The sequence below is a fragment of the Chaetodon trifascialis genome, chromosome 8, assembly GCF_039877785.1.
Source record: "Chaetodon trifascialis isolate fChaTrf1 chromosome 8, fChaTrf1.hap1, whole genome shotgun sequence".
Taxonomy (NCBI): Eukaryota; Metazoa; Chordata; class Actinopteri; order Chaetodontiformes; family Chaetodontidae; genus Chaetodon; species Chaetodon trifascialis.
Window position 1 is genome coordinate 6,123,161 of NC_092063.1, and position 17,135 is coordinate 6,140,295.

A 17,135-nucleotide genomic window follows, 5' to 3' on the forward strand; every position below is an offset into this window, starting at 1 on the left:
CTCCGTTAAACAGCAGCAGTCACGTAGCACCAAGCTCGTTCTCATGATCACAGCATTTATTTAGAAAAGCTTTCACTGTGAAATGACAGACATGGGACGTCACAATACCGAACATTCAAGTACACCATGTTTTCTTCTTCTATGCTAGAATTTTAAGCAAGTTCATAGAAAGACACATCCACAAATACAGCATGTTAAAGGCTTTCAGTTTTTACATACATGAAAAAAAAAAACATTTGTCTTAATATTAAACATGCATGTAAGCCAAGTGAAAAATCAGCATTTGATAATATGGTTTTACAAATGACTCACCCCATTCTTGGCTATCATTCGGAGGCGTTTGCTGATGAATTACCCAGAGGCTTTTTCTGAGAGCACAGAATTAAAAACCTCAAGTTTGAGAACAACACGTCTGACAGAAATGACAGGAAACAGAAAAAATCACAGTTGATGGAGCTGCAGACCCAACTGACAACAAGAATAATCCTTTGCGATGAAAATAGCCTTGTTCACAGTCAACACTGAAATAAATTATATTGCATACTAACCAAAGCTTACTGGTCTGGTAAAAGCAAGGACAAATAGAGGAAAAGGGATTTGATAGTGTTTCATCCATTTAAATGGCAAATATGCAATATCAAATGTTTCGTGTGCTTTTGTATGACACAGTGTGTGCTTCTTTAAAAAACAGTAAGCCTGTCAGTTTCTCTGTGCTTCAGTGTTTACCCTCTCAGCTACAGCATTTCTTTTTTTCTATCGCTTTGAAAATTGTGCTATACAGTCAAGTCTGCCTGAAAGGAAGGCACCGCTCAGCTCCTCGTTATCAAAAAACGTCTGTGGTGTGACGACGACGTTGCGTTTCCTGTAGTAAAAACAAAGGAGCGTTGGTACATGGAAAAAAAATGTCATAACTACACTAACCGGCACAAAATGTTCTTTTGAAAATGGCCTTAATCAGAAGTCCTTCATGGACATTAAACATACAGTTTTATGGCACAGGAGTGGCTTTTCGTTGATGCTTTCACAGCTGTATGGTGCTTAGACCCACTTTTGATTTTCCCCTATTCTGCCATTCCTAAATATGTAGAGGCTTGTACAAATTCCCTTTTAAGATGTGCACTGCCTGCCAACAGCAGGTGGCGCCATCTCTAACACCATCTCTCCTTTATTTAAGACTCTATCTAATCTGTGCTGTAAGTCTGTCCGCCCTGCTCTCTCCTGTTTTTGTCTTGTGCTTTGACTGTGATGTTCAGATTTCAAATCTGACAAGCTGGTACAGGTTTCTGTGTGAGATAAAAGAATCACACTCTTCACAATGTGAGAGGTAAAGCGTCATAAAAACGTCTGGAAAGCGTTTCTCTCACTGCTCCATTCAACCAGACAGCACTGAAGCGGGATACAGTCTTAGAAATGGAGTATGTTTGTCAAATTTATGCCTTCATTTGTGATCAAGGAATGCATTTCTGGAATGCGGCTTCAGTTCGACAGTATTGTAATGTGTGTGTTGCCGGTTTCTGGCCCTGGCAGTCTCAGTCATGTGCTTTTCTCCGGTCTAAACATTTTAGGTTGCAGCCTTGGGTTTGCTACTTTGTGTTGGCATCATCATTTCAGATTGCTGCTGCGTCCCTGCAGACAAATATTTGTACCAAGGTGTACCGAAGCAGCTTGTGTTCATATTATAGGCCCTTTCAAAACACTTTGGCACTGTCTAACTCTGCCTCCTCTCAGACGGTGGTGACAGACAGCAGGGGGTTATAGATTTTCTTCCCATCAGCAGACCTGGTCCCATGGGCCAGCAGCTCCTGTATAGTGATCCAGTTGTCCAGGATTCTGCGACTTCGCTTCTTTAAGCTCCTGCGGTGGCACAGCTCAAGGATAGAGGTGGCTTCCTGCTGGTTTGTCATCCCCTGCTGTCCTCCACCACTGCTGCCTTGCTCCCTTTCACGCTCTCTCAAACAGTCAAGGCGGCTCTGCATCATGAACTCCCTGCGCCGCCGCTGCTCTCGGGCCTTCAGCAGCTGCTGCTTGCGCTCCTCTTTGCTCCAGTAACGGCCCATCTTCATTTCACTCACGGCGTCGTCATCTGTCGTCATGCCACTGCGCTCCTCCCTGATCTTCATGGCACGTGCTTTCAGGAGGCGATCCCTCACGGGCCGTTTGGCCACGTAGCGTGAGCCATCACTGCGGATCTTCACCTTCCACTCCATACGAGGGGAGGCAGGCAGCAGTGGAGGGGATAAGGGTAAAGGTACAGAACCTGGAACTATGGCAACATCTTGACATGTACTACCCAAGCTCATCGGGCTCGCATCACCCCCAGTCTCTGCACTGCCCTCTCTGAGTCCACTGAGCCGCTCCGAGGCGGAGGGAGACCTCAGCTGCATGCAGCTCAGGTAGCGCTGAGGCGGCTTTGTTTCAGTGTGACGGCGGGACAGGTAAGGGCTGTTCTCTGCACTGCATCCCCCAGTCCTCTCTTTGGGGTTACGTCTCACCCCACCGTCTGAGCCCCGTCTGGTTCCTGCATCCCGGGACAGGGATCTGATCTTTGTTCCGGGGCTGGACGTCTTAGCTTCAGCTCCTCTCCTTTGAGTGTGGGGAGAGCAGGGTTGGTTGAGGTTGGCTTGTGCCCTCTCCCCTCTTTCGGCTCTGGTTCCTCTCTCTCTCTGCCTGTTGGGGGTTGGAAGCTGCATACCTGCAGGGACAAGAGGCTCCCCTCCCTCCAGGCTCTGTGTAGAGGGTGAAGGGTACTGTTCATTGACCAGAGGGGTGCTCCTGCAACTTTCCCCTCCGGTGTTGTAGGCACTCGTGCTGTCTTTATCTGAGCGCTCCCTCTCTGGGAGTTCATTGATATCAGACAGAGCATGGTGACACGACTCCTCACTGACCAAAGTACCGCTAATGTCCAAGCATCCAGCTCCTACTCCAGCCCCTGCACTTGCTCCGTTCTTGTCCTCCAGAGGCCAAGCCTTCAGGCAACGCTCCCTCAGCTGCTGCATCTTCTGTGCCCTTAAGATGTTGCGACACTTGAACTCCAAGTGGCGCAGTTCCTCTTCCAGGAGGGCCATCTCATGCTGCGTCAGGCTCTCATTCCTGTTGACATCCAGTGAGACACCCCCTTCCTCTTGTGCCGGCCCCTGACCTTCCAGCAGCATCGGATCATTACTGTTTTTCTCATAGTAACATTTGATTTCCAGGAGCTCTTTGTACCTCTCACACTCCTCCTCAGTCAGCCCAGGCATCATCATCCTCACAGGATCTGCCATGTAGGCCCTCTCCAGTCGCTCCACCTGTTCCAGCCCTCCTCCATTAACACAGTCCAGCCCTAAGAGGGAGTCAGTGCTGAACTGGAGGTCCTGGGAGTGCAGCAGGGGTGGTGTGTCCCCTCGGCTGGACAAAAACTTGCGCATGCTGCCAGGCGTATTAGTGGCGTTTGTATTGGAGGCACTGGTGTGGTCGTCTCCCAGAAGGTCGTGCTCTGAAGACTCCTCATAGCGTGTGCTTTCATCTGTACGGCCCACGCCACTGTCCAGCTCCTGGCTGTTGCTCAGCACCGTCTGGAGCAAATCAGGTGAGTCCCTGTTCATGGAGCGACTGTGGCTGCCTAGCAGACCCCCACCACAGACACTGCCTGGTCCTGCACCCAGGATGGAGGCGCTGTTCCTCATCCTGTGACCGCAGGGCAGATGAACAGCATTGTCCAGTGGCTCCAGGTCCAGGTCATCAGGGTCCAGCTGGTTGTCGTTCTGACAGGTAAAGGTGTATCAGGCACAGGGTGTTGAATTTCGTTGATGGCATTGCAGTGAAGGCGCAAAGTTCATGGTTGAAGAGACAAAGAAACACAAAGGAAAAGTATGTGTTAGATTGCTGCTGAACATCTGAAGGTTTAACATGTGGTACTTCACTTGAACGTGTGACCTTCGTTGTGCAGAATGATGTTGGTGCGATTTGACGCTAGGAACTAGAAACTGTGTGTGCAATATGAACAAGATATTTTTGTCGCATCACAAGTTTTAGAAACCAATCAAGGTCCAAAATACAACTGGCCTCCGGTGTACAGAGTGGACTTTGAGTGAAGTAGTAGATATCTTGTATCCAGTAGTTAAACTTTTAAAATGAAGTGTATTGGTATATTCATAGATTCAGGATTTCCTAAAGAGGTATAAGAAGTAAATGAAGTTTTAAGCCTTTTTTTATATATTTGAACAAATTGTTATTAGGCAGAATAGTTTTAGATGTCTTAAAACTCAGCTGCATTAGATCATTACACGAATATAACAGTATTTTAAGACATAAAAAAGGACGTTTAAAGCTGCATTTACAGATTTTTTTTGGGCCACTGGAGAAAGCTCCGAACATAACATCGTCCTCCATTAACCACTCTCCTTTTAGCAGCCTGCTGCTGCTCAGTCATGCTGATGTGAGTGAACTGAAACCTTAAAGCCAGTTGATAAATCTCAGAGCTCATCACGAGGGACCCCTCTCACATTAAACCTCATCATTTGATCCATCGGTAGTATGAAAGTATGAATTATAGCAGCTTAATGTTGAGTGCAGCACATTTCTGAACTGATATAAGAGCAGTGCACCTTTCTGTCACTAGGTGGAGCCGGTGCTGTGTGAGAGTTTAACATCAATACTTTCCACAGTGTAAACTGTATATAGATTCATACAAAAGCTACTTGATAGCAAGGAAATTGATTTCTCATGGCCAGGTATTTTGAATTAGAGGGTGAAAAGTCCAACCAGAATGATCCAATCTTTAGAAATGAATGAAATTTAATATTTCAGAGGAACTGTTGTTGTTTCTGACCTGTGCAGTTTGTCATTTTGATTGGCATCCCATCAAGGGCTGATCAAGCGTAATGCGAGGAGGAGGAGAAAGAGTGATTTTGCTTACTTAAATTAGTAAGCAAATCACTCGTCAGAGCGCAGTTGATCTTGGCTAATTGGTTTGCTTCGAGTGTGAACTGCGTGCAGACAGCGAGACAAAGTATTGATTATCTTCATCTTCATTCTTATTCTTCGACAATCCCTTCACTTCTCTCTCTGTCTCCCTAAAGACAACAGATCAAGCTTTAATCTCTGCTTGTGCATTTTCCTCTGATGATTCGCCGCCCTCCCCTCTCTCGCTTGAATCCTAATGTGGGACGATGCCTTGGCAATATAAATCTTGTCAGCCTTTCATAGGTGGTACTCTCCCAATACAAGGACATATTTAAACAGAGAAGAGGTTATGTGTGTGTGTGTGTGTGTGTGTGTGTGTGTGTGTGTGTGTGTGTTCGACCATTTTAATGAGGGCCTTTTAAATCTGCCCTTCTAGCTACTTCTGTATAAATGCAGCCAGCATACAGATTTTTCCACTCTCACGTACACTGTCTCCATCTGCAGCTCATTTTTAGCATGCCGTGTGCTGAAATTCAATTTAGTTGGGTCGACACATGTCAAGTTGTTTGTTTTCAAGTCATTTGGCAGAGGTGTGTTACTGAGGGGCTTCCGGTGTGTGTTACAATGCCCTCATATCTGCTAGAAGAGTGACCTTGAGGGAGACAAAGCGCTACCACATTAGCACCGTGAGCGCAAGCACTATTTGTCTTAGCCTCCCTCTTCACGCTATCTGTGCTCTCATCATGTTTTTGCTCCTCCTTGCTTCTCTGCCTCCTTACAGCGTCAGCTTGCAGGATAGGACGAAGCAGAGCAGCGTGCTCTTTCTCGTGGTCCTAATTTCTTTTCTTTCTGTTCTGACTGTATCATCTCCCTCACAACCTCATGACTAAACGCCCACATGGAGCACTACACGCCCAAGCCCAAACACTAATTTCTTGCTACAAAACGAGGGAGATAAATGGAGAAGAATGCATTTTTTAGGTCAGTGTTCAGCTTTGCAGCACTGCCCAAAGACTGCATATCCAATTTCCTCACCTCTATCTCGGGCCGAGCGAGGAGCAGGGAGACATTAGTGCTGTCCTCTCTGGTGAGAATAGCTACCGCCTCCTCTCTGTCCTGGATATCCACTCCGTTTATCTGACAGAGAAAGAGGAGAATAAAATTGTGCTAACGTTAGATAACAAAAGACCCTTTACACCGAGGCTGGATCCAGTTAAATTGCTCAATTCAAGAAGTACTTTCTCTTTAGAGTGACGAAGCTGAAAGAAAGGGCTCTCGTTACCTTAATAGCATTAATAATTATATCCAACCTTTTATGAAAGAATTCAGAAGAAATGCTGCACTATTATTTAATATCAAGAATCAAGGGAGCAAGGTCACTTTATTACTCGGTTGCACAAAGAAATGTAAGTTGTAGCCCCGTCTTGCTGCACACGTGTAGAACATTTATACAAATAGTTGAAATTAGAATAAAATACGCTGCTATAAATAAAGTGGATACGGCTTTATATAAGACTTCAGTTTCATGCATTTTCAAAAATTGGTGTAAAAAGTGTTTTTTGTTTTGTTGGTTTAAGTGTAGTGTTGATCATACTGCTTTCATCCATGCAGTAACAGCATATAAATGGACTCCGGCTACAGTATTCTTTTCAGGAGACCTGTACCTGTAGTATTCTGTCCCCCTTACGTATGCGTCCATCTATTGCAGCGATACTGTTTGGGTTCACCTGAGGGGAAAAAAGAATTTGTTTAACAGCATAAACAAATGGGAAAGATTTACTGAAAACGTGGCTTTCTACCAGTATCTTCACCTCTCCTACATATATCCCCAGGTCCTCCTCATCATCGGTTCTGTAACAAACTGTCAGCCCGAGTTTATCCTGCTGGCGAGACTTATACAGCTCCACCTCCTGCAGCAGTGAGAGAATAGTTTGAGGATGTCAGACGGAGCAGCGGGGCAGCTTTCTGTACCCGAGCTGCAGCAGCTAATGGGCTCTCACCTCATATTCCAGCTCATCCTGTCTGTCCACTTCATGCTGAGTGATGTCGAAGTAGTCAGCGGGGTCATTGTACACAGGCTCCATAAAGCTGAGAACGACAATATTCACAACATAACATTTCAATAATTGGGGCGCTTCAAGCGTGTGTGGACTGAAAGGCATGTACCAGAACCAAGACGGCAGATGAGTGCTGGTCTGACAGTTGGACATGCTGCAGAGACCTATTATACTACTCACAGTTCATTGAATAGATATGGCTCCAGTAGCGGTGGTAGTGGAGGCGATGGTGGAGGATCGGGTGGGGGCGGAGCGCCACAGGGGTGCTGGCTGCTCTTGCCCAGAGTCAACATATGCTGGAAGCTGATGTCTGTTTGAGTGCAGCTGTCCACACAGTCGGCCATGCCCATGGTCACTGGCACTAACCCTCCAGGGGCTCCCGCTAGCCCTGCCCGTCTGCGGGTCCCCCGCCTCAGTATATTGGACAGCAAGGGGTCCCGTATGTCCAGGGTGGGATCCCCTGAAAGGCGGGACAGCTCCTTTCCATTCACCTGGAAAACATGGATCGTCGAGATCAAATGGTGGAGGAGGAGAAAGTGAGAGGAGGGGTAAATAGAATTAAAGGTGGTGCAGGGATAAAGAAACCAGGTGTAAAACGAGTGATCCAGTTTTCCCTACATATCAAATCATACACGATGAAATGCAACACAAAGTGCTTTACAACAGTTAAAAACATTATAAAGGAAAACAAACAAAAACAGAGAAAGCCCATCCCTCCCACCCTCCCTATGAACATATGCACACCCATGACTACACACACACACACACACACACACACACACACACAGAAATGAGACAGGACATGGCACAGGGAAAACGCCACCTTTGGGGCCGTCCACACTGAGAGGAGTTGTCGCAGACTATGACCACAGGGGGTGCTGGCACCCGGGCCCCCCCCGACTCCAACAGACAGGTGGACCCCCACACCAAGGTGGGGAGCAACGGGACCAGCACCCCCAACAGCAGACCAGACACAACTCCCAGTGTGGAGGACCCCCCTGAGGAAACAGGAAACCCTGCAGTTAAAAGTAAAAGGCATGATATAAGATAAGTAAAATAAATTAGACAGTTAAAGGAAGAAAAAAACATAGGATAATAAGTAAAGTAGATTAAAAAGGATAAAAAACTACAAAATATAAAATGGCAAAATAAAAGGCATCAACATAAGATAAATGATAAGAATGTAAGAGAATTTAAAGGTCAGTTAAAAGCCTGATTAAAAAGGTGTGTCTTTAACCTTCTCTTAAAAATATCAGCAGTCTCTGAAAACCTGAGGCTCTCCAGCAGGCTGTTCCACAGGTGTGGGGCATAGTGGCTAAATGCCGCCTCACCGTGGGTTTTAGTTCTGGCTTTTGGTATGGATAAAAGGCCGGTGCCGGAGGACCTCAGGGTCTGAGAGGGTTGAGGTAAATAAGAGGGTGCAAGGCCGTTAAGACATTTAAGAACTAGTAAAAGAACCTCAAAATTGAATGGACAGGAAAAACTGCAGAATGCACAAAAGACAGACAAAGACTTGGAAAGTGGGCAGTTATATATAGTGGACAGATGAACTAGATAGATGCTTACATGAACAACAGGAAAGGAGGAAAACAGGAGGACAGACAGACCCACATCAGCAGCTTTATCAGACAGACGAGGTTAGCTCACAGATAAAGCTGCCCCACAAAAACACAGAGAACGGGAGGGGGAACTACAGCTACGCACAGCTAAAACAAGGACTGGGCTCATGTTAGTCCACAGAAGAACTTCAGCAGACATGTAAGCGTCACACAGGTTTCTATCTAACAGGTTTGGACAACACATCACACCGAGCAGCAGAGCAGAAAACTGAATACTGAGACCTTCAATCGACCATCAGCTTCAAAAGAGCACAACATGGTGCTTATGTGACCCTTCTGTGGAGAGAGAGAAAGAGAGCGGGAGAATGTGTGGAGTTAACTGAACGACTGGAGAACCACAAGGCCTTTTCAAAAAGGAGGGAATCAGTTCCAGAGCAAAAACATGTATTGAAGTAAACAGTCACACAGATAAATAAGTGTTTCCTCAGTACATTGAACACTCATCTGCAAAACACAGCTATCTTTCTTTTGTGTGAATTCAAAGTGGTTCCCCTCTGCAAATATGTTTAAATAATCAAACGTATTTATATTCTGGAGAAACTGGTTCAATTTGTCTTATTTTTTTTTTGATGAAGGGGAGCTGCACTGAGAATTATTAGAATGTAATTTGTGCTGGAGAAATAAGAGACAGCTGAGATACACACAACGTTTGATCATTCGTTTTCTTGTCACAGCTCTTTCCTCCTGTTTGTGGACACTGACAGTTCATTAAATAGAACTCGTATATGCAGAATAAATGCTCGTCACACAGCTGCATCAGCGCTTGAGTCCAGACCTCTTGGGGCTGTTTCGAATCATAAGGCGCATCTCTGCGCTTCATACAGCGAGAAGGAGAGAAATTATGGTTAAACTTTATTAAAATTATTTAAAAAGAAGGAATCAAAACAATAGGGGTTTAATTTCAGGGAAGGAAACAGGAACAGGAAATATCTCAACTATTGGATAAACTGCTGTGAAATTTGGTGCCCAGATTCATGTTCCCTGGACGATGACTGCTATTGACTTTGGCAGTCCCTGTTAAAGGGATTTTTGGGGGAGTTTTTCCATATCCGAGCAGAGGGTCTAAGGATAGAGGATGCTGTGCGCTGCATAGCCCCTCGAGGCAAACTGTGATACTGGGTTATATAAAGAAAATCTGATTTGACTGACTGACTTTTCCTCTGGCACCACTGGCAGGTCAAAATTCTCCATTTATCCAGTGAAATATCTCAACATCTGGGAGGTGGATTAGCTCTAAATGTGGGTTGTTTAGGCCTAAAACTAATGACATTTCTATCACCATCAGCTGTAGTTGTGTTTATACTAATTAGCGAATGTTAGCACGCCACTAGACTAAATCACTTTGATGGTAGCATCCATTAGCATCCATTGTGAGCAGGATAGCATGCTGATGTTAGCATTCAGCGTGTTTAAATACAGCCGCTTCAATTGAAATCATGTTCCTACATTTTCAAACAAATACATGAAGGCAAATTCCCTTGATTTCATTCCAGGAAACAGACGGTGACGTGATGATGTTTGTGTGAGTGAGAGTCGCAGGCAGCTCCTGAAGCAGACGGCCTTTGTGGAGTCTCATTCATGTTGCACGCAGTCACCGACCTTGGCTGTCTGCGACTCTCCACGTCTTTACCACCACTGCTTCATTCTCCCACTCCCTCACTCTCCTCTTGTCCCCTTCCAGTAATTGCATGTCAAATCAATGTTCCCCTGTGCAGCCAAGCACAAAAACTTTCTCGCCACATCCAGCCTCTGCTCCCTTTTTTTGATTTGGTTGTCTGAAATGCTGCTCGAGCACCACCACCACCACCTCCCTTTACCATTGTGTTTCCTCCATGTCCACTCGTGCTCCTCTTCCCTGTTTGCTCCAGACTGCTTTTCTTATGCTATGCTGCCTCAGCAGTTCTGTCTGCTCTGTCCCTTCCCTGGAGATGGAGACAGCTACACTTCCCTATTTCCATCTATTTCAGCCGGCCTCTTTCTTTCTGTGTTCGTCCTTCCTCACACTAATGTTCCTTCATAAATCTTGCTGTCTCTCTTAATGAGCCTCTTCACTCGGAGACAAATAAGACGCTTCCTCCCTGCGTGGCCTGTTGGCGATGAAGGAACGAACACTGTTAAATTGCAGAAAAACGCATCTTTCACCTAAGTGCGTTTTTATTTCAGCTCTCACCTCGCGATCTTCTCCTCTCCAAACGGCAGGAGGTATCTATTGTCCTCTCTCCAGGATCAGAGAGAGGCTATTAGGAAACAGCTCGTGGTCATGAGTGACAGGTATGAATGCTGAAAGAGTGCGCAGAGTGGGATTTCTCATTCATTATCAATGAGAGGTGCTTTGAAGACGGCTTCATGCCGGGTAATGGCTGTTGTGTGTTGGACGGATTTTGGCCCTGACTTGATGGTGAATCTGTTTCACTCTCACCACGTGCTGTTCTCTCTGGGTTAGTAGGTCATTACATATGCCTGCTGCATATAACCGACACAAGCTATGCAAATAATGCAGCCAACGGGTGCGCACGCATCCCCGCACTCCACCCTTATTCTGTACATTTGTGTTAAATATTGAATTGAAATTCCGAATAACAGCGAGCCTCCAAAATTCACAGTAGGGGGTGGGCGGTGGTTGTGTGAGCGGAGGCTGCGGAGCTGAGGGTGGGGATGGGGATGAGATGAAAGAGATGTAAAGAGTTCAAAGTGTAGAGATGGAAAGCAAAGGAGGAGAGACGCCGAGGGAGCAAGCAGGAAGGGAGGTGACGAGAGGGTAATGATGCAGGAGAAATGAAGAAAACAAGCTTTCAAGGAATCGCCAGGTGAATGTAAATACAGAGCGAACCTGGCTCTGGGTTCAGTGCTTGTATGTAAACACGCACAGTGGAGGCTCATGGGAAATTACTAAGTGGTTGATGCATAATTAGCTTTTATCTGAAAGCTCATTTAAGAGCAACTGAATCTCATGTGCTGTACAACAGGAGATGAAAACGACAGTGAGAGTGATCCCACGTACAGCTTTCAATGTGTGGAAAAACCCACATATCTTAATCTGAATCTGATAACGTGCCCTTATGGTGAATCTTTTCATCCCGGCATCACAGAGTTTTCCCCCCAAACCTTATGTGCATTTCCACCGTGTTCATGCAAAAAGCTCCTCCATGACCGATGCCCCTGCGCACTGAATTCCACTTGTTCGGTAATTGATTTTTCTCATCTCCCGCGCTTTGAAGGATGGAGCAGTCACCTCCTCAGAAAATCAATTAATCTGGAGACGGAGTTGACCTACTCTGGCTATAACCCCTGTTGTTTGATATCACTGAGCTAATTTAAATGGACAAGCAGGGAGTGGTAGGCCTATTATAACCCGATAACAGTGAGAAGACATTGATTTAAAAGACGGCTCAAATATTCTTTGGAATGATGGCGGTGAAGCTAATGAGCCTCGGTGGAAATATGAATGCACAGAATTTATCAATAAATGAATCAGAACAAAACATAAATCATGGGCATATTTCTAATACTATTATGGTGGAAGACGGTCTGTAAAACAGCAGCATGTCATTCTGAATTTAGAAAATCTGTCTATTTTCTGTCACTCCATGTCCTATTAAATGAGAGACGTGGGTGGCATCCTCTCCATCAGCATCTTTTTTGTCTCGTCTCCACCAGCCTGCACAAGGACGGACACTTGACATAAAAAGAAGCTGACTCGTCAAAAGGCAACGTGCAGTCTGTCAGGTTCTCAAAATAGCCAGCATGAATTACACCGTACCGTTTTAAATAAAGTTAAACATAAGACATGATTACTGGAGTTTCCTGGTGGACAGATAGCTTTACTTGTTGCTAAAGTAGCTGCTAACTGCTAACGATAGCTAGTTTGCTAGTTAGCCGTGCAGCTAGCTGATTAATTCCACATCAGGCAGGGAGCTTGAAATGACCAATTATTGCATAATGTTGCCTTACACTTTTATAAGTAGTGTAAACTTTAATAAATGGCTTCTAACACACTATAGTCAAGTTGTTGTAAGCAGACATAATGTCTTTTTTAAGTGTTTATTGCTGTAATTGTCTACAATTTTAACGCCTCCTGTGAAGCCTCTATGACTGGATGCTTGTATATAAACAGATAATGAATGGCAATATAACACAGTTGCAATTATATTTAATATTCTGCATAGATATTATAATTGTTGAAAGTACTTACATTAACAAACCCATAAAATGTCCTTATATGGGCTTATAACTACTTTATAATGTGTTATACATGATTTATTATTACATGTTCATTAACCTCTTGCAAATGCTAAATAGGGGGAATTAAAGTGAAGTGTTACTGATGGCTATAATGGAATAAAAAAAGGTAATATTTGGGAGTATTTTAAGTGCAAAGTGTAGTGTTAGTATTACTGGCAAATAGTGGAGCGTGGACAAGATAACAGACAGTATAATGGAATAATACAATAGCCCTGCACTGCATGATGCCTTTGAGACACTTACAGTAATGCTCAGTGTTTGCTGAGACATTAGCGTCACATCACATTAAATTGTCAGGTGTTCCTTTTATTTTGTCCACCTCCAGTGTGGATGTATGTTCACGTACTCACACACACACCTATGCGGCGGGCATGAACACGACCACGCACCTACTCAGCTAATGTCAGCTGGTCTTAGGTGTGTATTGATTCTGCTCTGTTTGCCTGTGGCGCCTGTCAGCGTGTTTCGTCTTGTCATTGTGAATAAAAGCACATTACGTTTGTTTAATGATGCCGGTTGCCACGGAAACAGACTCCTGCTTTACAGGGACGAGGGTAGAGAAAAAGAAGGGAGCGGCTGAAGGGCAGAGGTTCACTGCATGTGTGTGTGTGTGTGTGTGTGTGTGTGTGTGTGTGTGTGTGTGTGTGTGTGTGTGTGTGTGCATTTTACATACATTTACAATCTGCGTAAAATGCATCATCTTGCTCGCAAAGGTTTATGAGCACATAAGTCGACAACTGAGTCTGTAATTCATTAACTGAGCAATAATATGCTGTTTCACTTGGGGCTATAGGAGGCGAAAGTGATCAGACACATGCCAATGGGTGTGTACCAACCTCCAGTGTGCAGCGTATGTGTAGCAGAGGCCCAATGTATAATGCATGAATTTTATTCCTTTGGCAGGAGAGGCAAGTGTTTTGATATAGTCAAATTTAACAGCCTGGTTTTCCTGCCTGATGTAGCTGCAAGCTGTTTAATGCTGTATTTATTGTCTAAAGACAATTACTCAGTAGACTGCATCTAATTTTAAGGTGTAATTATACATGTTAGTTAAGGAAAACAGCTCAAAGCTGCAAACCTCTGAAGAGAAAAGCCATGAAATGTGAGGGTGAAATGTAATTACGTTTCCTCTTTTATGATGTTTTTTTTTTTTTTCAATTGGATACCGTATAACTCCATCTTTTGCTTGGCATGATCTTTGGATTAATCAACCATCTGCACAGCAAGAATTGCAGTGTTTGTAATCATTACATGTAATAACATAATTGAATTTTATGGAGGAAAAAAAAACAGCATGCAGTCTGTGATTACTTGGCTGCCTTCACTGTTTTGTGTCTTTTGCTTTGTACATTTATTCTTCTTTTGCAATTAAACCACCATCAGCTCATGCCTCTTATATGAGACTTTCAGGTTTTATTGAATATATTCTCATTGCAATGTAGTAGTCAGCCTCTCAGAGCCGAAGGCTGTGGCTGTGGTTCAGAGCTCCATCTGCGTTTGTTCTCTCTGTCTCATGCTCCTCTGCTCCCAGCCAGCCATGTCGTTTCAGGCTTACCAGACCACAATATATGCAGACGTGCTGCTCCACCGCCCCGAAGTATCTGCTCTACCTACATTCAAGCAATAGCTTTGCACAGAACATGACAGCTCCTCTGCATGCTCCAAATCATGCAACATATCTCCTGCCATCACCGTTCGCTGCACTCATCGCCACACCCGTCCGGAAACCACGTGCAAGTGCTCCGTCTGACAGAGCTGCAAGTGTTTCTGGGATGACAGACTTCTGTGGACGCAACCTTTGAGAACAGCTGACCTCACAATTGCTAGATCAGTGGAATTATTTGATTTCCACTTTCAAAGACGTTGACCTGCGTGTGGTCAGTGTCATTACTGCTGACCCCTGTTAGGTGAGGTCACTGATTATGAAATGCAGCGGCCCTGCTATGGTTCTATGATCACACCCCACACTCCACGCGTCGCCTCGCTCCTCATTTTTCTAGCACTTTACCCCAGGGACTCTATTTGCCCCTGCTCCATGAAGAGCTCAAATCAATTACTTGTGACATCTAAGGGCAAACAGCAGAAAAAAAGGATACTGAGGGAAAGAAAAACAGTCTGATTTTCATTCATTTGCCTTTTTTGACTCCATGTCCCTCCTTGACTCATTAGCGTGCCTCTACTTGGTCTCTCTCCATGTTTCCCTCTCTCTTGGCATCGCCTCTGGCAGCAGATGCAGCCCAGATGACTGGCAGGGACCCAGACTCCAACATGCTACAGAGACCCAGCTGAGGCTTCTGGTGCCACAGATACTAAAAGTGTTGCGCTGCATGCCCATGAGTGCAGAGCATTTTTCATGCTTAGTAAGCATGGGGCTTATTTTGGTCACCGGATGTATCATCGAGGCGCCGGGCTGGAGCTTCCTTAGGCACTGCTCAGCCAGATGAGCTTACTCACATACAGTCTGTGGTCCCAGTTGGCAGGTGGTGCTGAGGCTGTAACCGTGGCAACCCCTCTCTCCCATAACACTTTAGCCCAGCTTTAACAACCCATCCACCCTGCTGCCTCTGTGGCTCTGCACCACTCCACTTTCTCCAGCGTACTGTACCTCTCTGTCTTACGCAATTCAGCTCTGCTCTCTGTGATCGTAATCATTGTAATCACAGTGAAGTATAATTATCGTAATTATCAGTATTATCATCACTGAATGACTATTTCAGTGCAGCAATTAATAGCCTCGCTCCCTTTCTTGGCTGATTTGTATTAAAAAAAAAAAGCACCAAGCAAAAAGGAGAGATGTGTCTTATGTTCTGGGGCTTATATTAAATCCAGCAGCTCTGTTTAATCCATTGACTGCTTTAATTCACCTGATGAACTTCATTTATTGCTAATTAAATGAATTACCTGGTGATGCTATCATTGACATTTCAAGCAAAACAAGTAACTGTGGTAAATAAATGCTAAATTAATAATTCAAGCCTGGTTATTAGGGATATGATGTGAATGGTTTGTCATGAAATGAGATCAGATAACTTCTGTTGCTGCAGATGGAGGCATGACATTTTCATCACTGTTCTGATTGATCATCAGCAGTTTCAAGTTAGGACAGAAGAACAATGGAAACTTTACGGAGGACACACAAAGGAACGCTTTGGCTTGACGAATGAAAGAAATGAAAACAAGGCTGATGGGGGGGGGGGGGGGGGGGGCAGAGCGCTCACCTGGAACATGACCCTGTATTGTTCCTCGGGCTTTTGAACCACACACATGTTGCACCCCATTGTGACTTTTAACACGGTGCTGGACTGTGCAACCACTTGACCAGTTCTTAGTCTTACTCTCTTTTATAAGGTCTTTGTCTGTGGCAGTGGGAGAGCCCCACCCTCATCCGCAGGGTCGTGGTATATTACACTACTCCTCCTCAGAGAAACACACAACGCATCCCTGCCGGGGACGGATGCACAGTTTAACTGGGTGTGTCACTGTTCTCCTCTTCTTGTTCACAGATCATGTGTTATAATCCAGAGTGAACTTAAATGTGGAGATAGCTTCAGAGCTGCGAGACCATGTGTTTGTTTCCGTCTCCATCGCAGGCTGAAATGATGCTTGTTTAAGTTCATGTGCTGCAGATCATCCAGTGAAAAGATGTTTTCAGGAGTCCTGCTGGTTTGTGCTTATGCCTTCAAATAATGCACATCAGGCTGTTGTTTCAGACAAATCAATGCTCATCCAGTGACTTGTGAAAAGCTATCATAGAGTACACTTGTTGTACTCTGCCTTGTTTGTACTTGATGGTGAAAACTGCAGTATAGAGCAGGTTTTCTCAGCTGAGCCCTGAGTTTTTTCACTCGCAGCACTAAACCTCCAAACAGCGCACTTTTAGCAATGCTCTTTGAACAAGGTAGAAACAAACAATGCAGCTATCAAACAACTTGCCTCAGTCCTGTTTTTCCTCACTCCCACACCGAGCTTCCCGCCTGGCGAACCCTCTGCTTTCCAGGATTGCTGAAGGGTTGCGATAACTTCTCCCCCTGAGAGCCCAGCCAGGATTCGCTTCCCCTGCTCTAGTCCTCCACTTCAGAATCAATGCATTGTTAAAGGTATTTCCTAATTTATCTTAAAATGGGGATGCTTGGATGCTGCATGGTGCTGCCCATTAGACCACTGGCCAGGATCTTTAAGCCCCTGCTGTGCAGCTTAGATAAGACATATGCCAGAGATAGAAGGGCAAAAAAACAGACACATCTGCACACGCATCAAGACAGACGCTTCTTTCAACTACAAGCCTAACTACACTCACGAGATGCCAGATTTTCTGTAACTGTCAACAGAACTG

General features: G+C 44.9%; 1 protein-coding gene across 2 annotated transcripts; it reads right to left on the bottom strand.

Moving 5' to 3' along the window:
* Positions 1–40: 40 nt before the first annotated feature.
* Positions 41–16,934, bottom strand: LOC139334634 (PDZ domain-containing protein 4-like). Of its 2 annotated transcripts, XM_070967646.1 has the most exons (8): positions 16,021–16,934; positions 8,783–8,836; positions 7,122–7,432; positions 6,885–6,972; positions 6,696–6,794; positions 6,549–6,611; positions 5,920–6,021; positions 41–3,743 (listed from the first exon to the last, which is right to left on the bottom strand). In XM_070967646.1, exons 1-8 carry the CDS (start codon positions 16,078–16,080, stop codon positions 1,725–1,727), a joined length of 2,796 nt encoding a protein of 931 aa, XP_070823747.1. In that variant the 5' UTR covers positions 16,081–16,934; the 3' UTR covers positions 41–1,724. The 2 variants fall into 2 exon arrangements, with proteins under 2 accessions (XP_070823747.1, XP_070823748.1); XM_070967647.1 differs by lacking the exon at positions 8,783–8,836 and having other exon boundaries at positions 16,021–16,205.
* Positions 16,935–17,135: the final 201 nt, after the last annotated feature.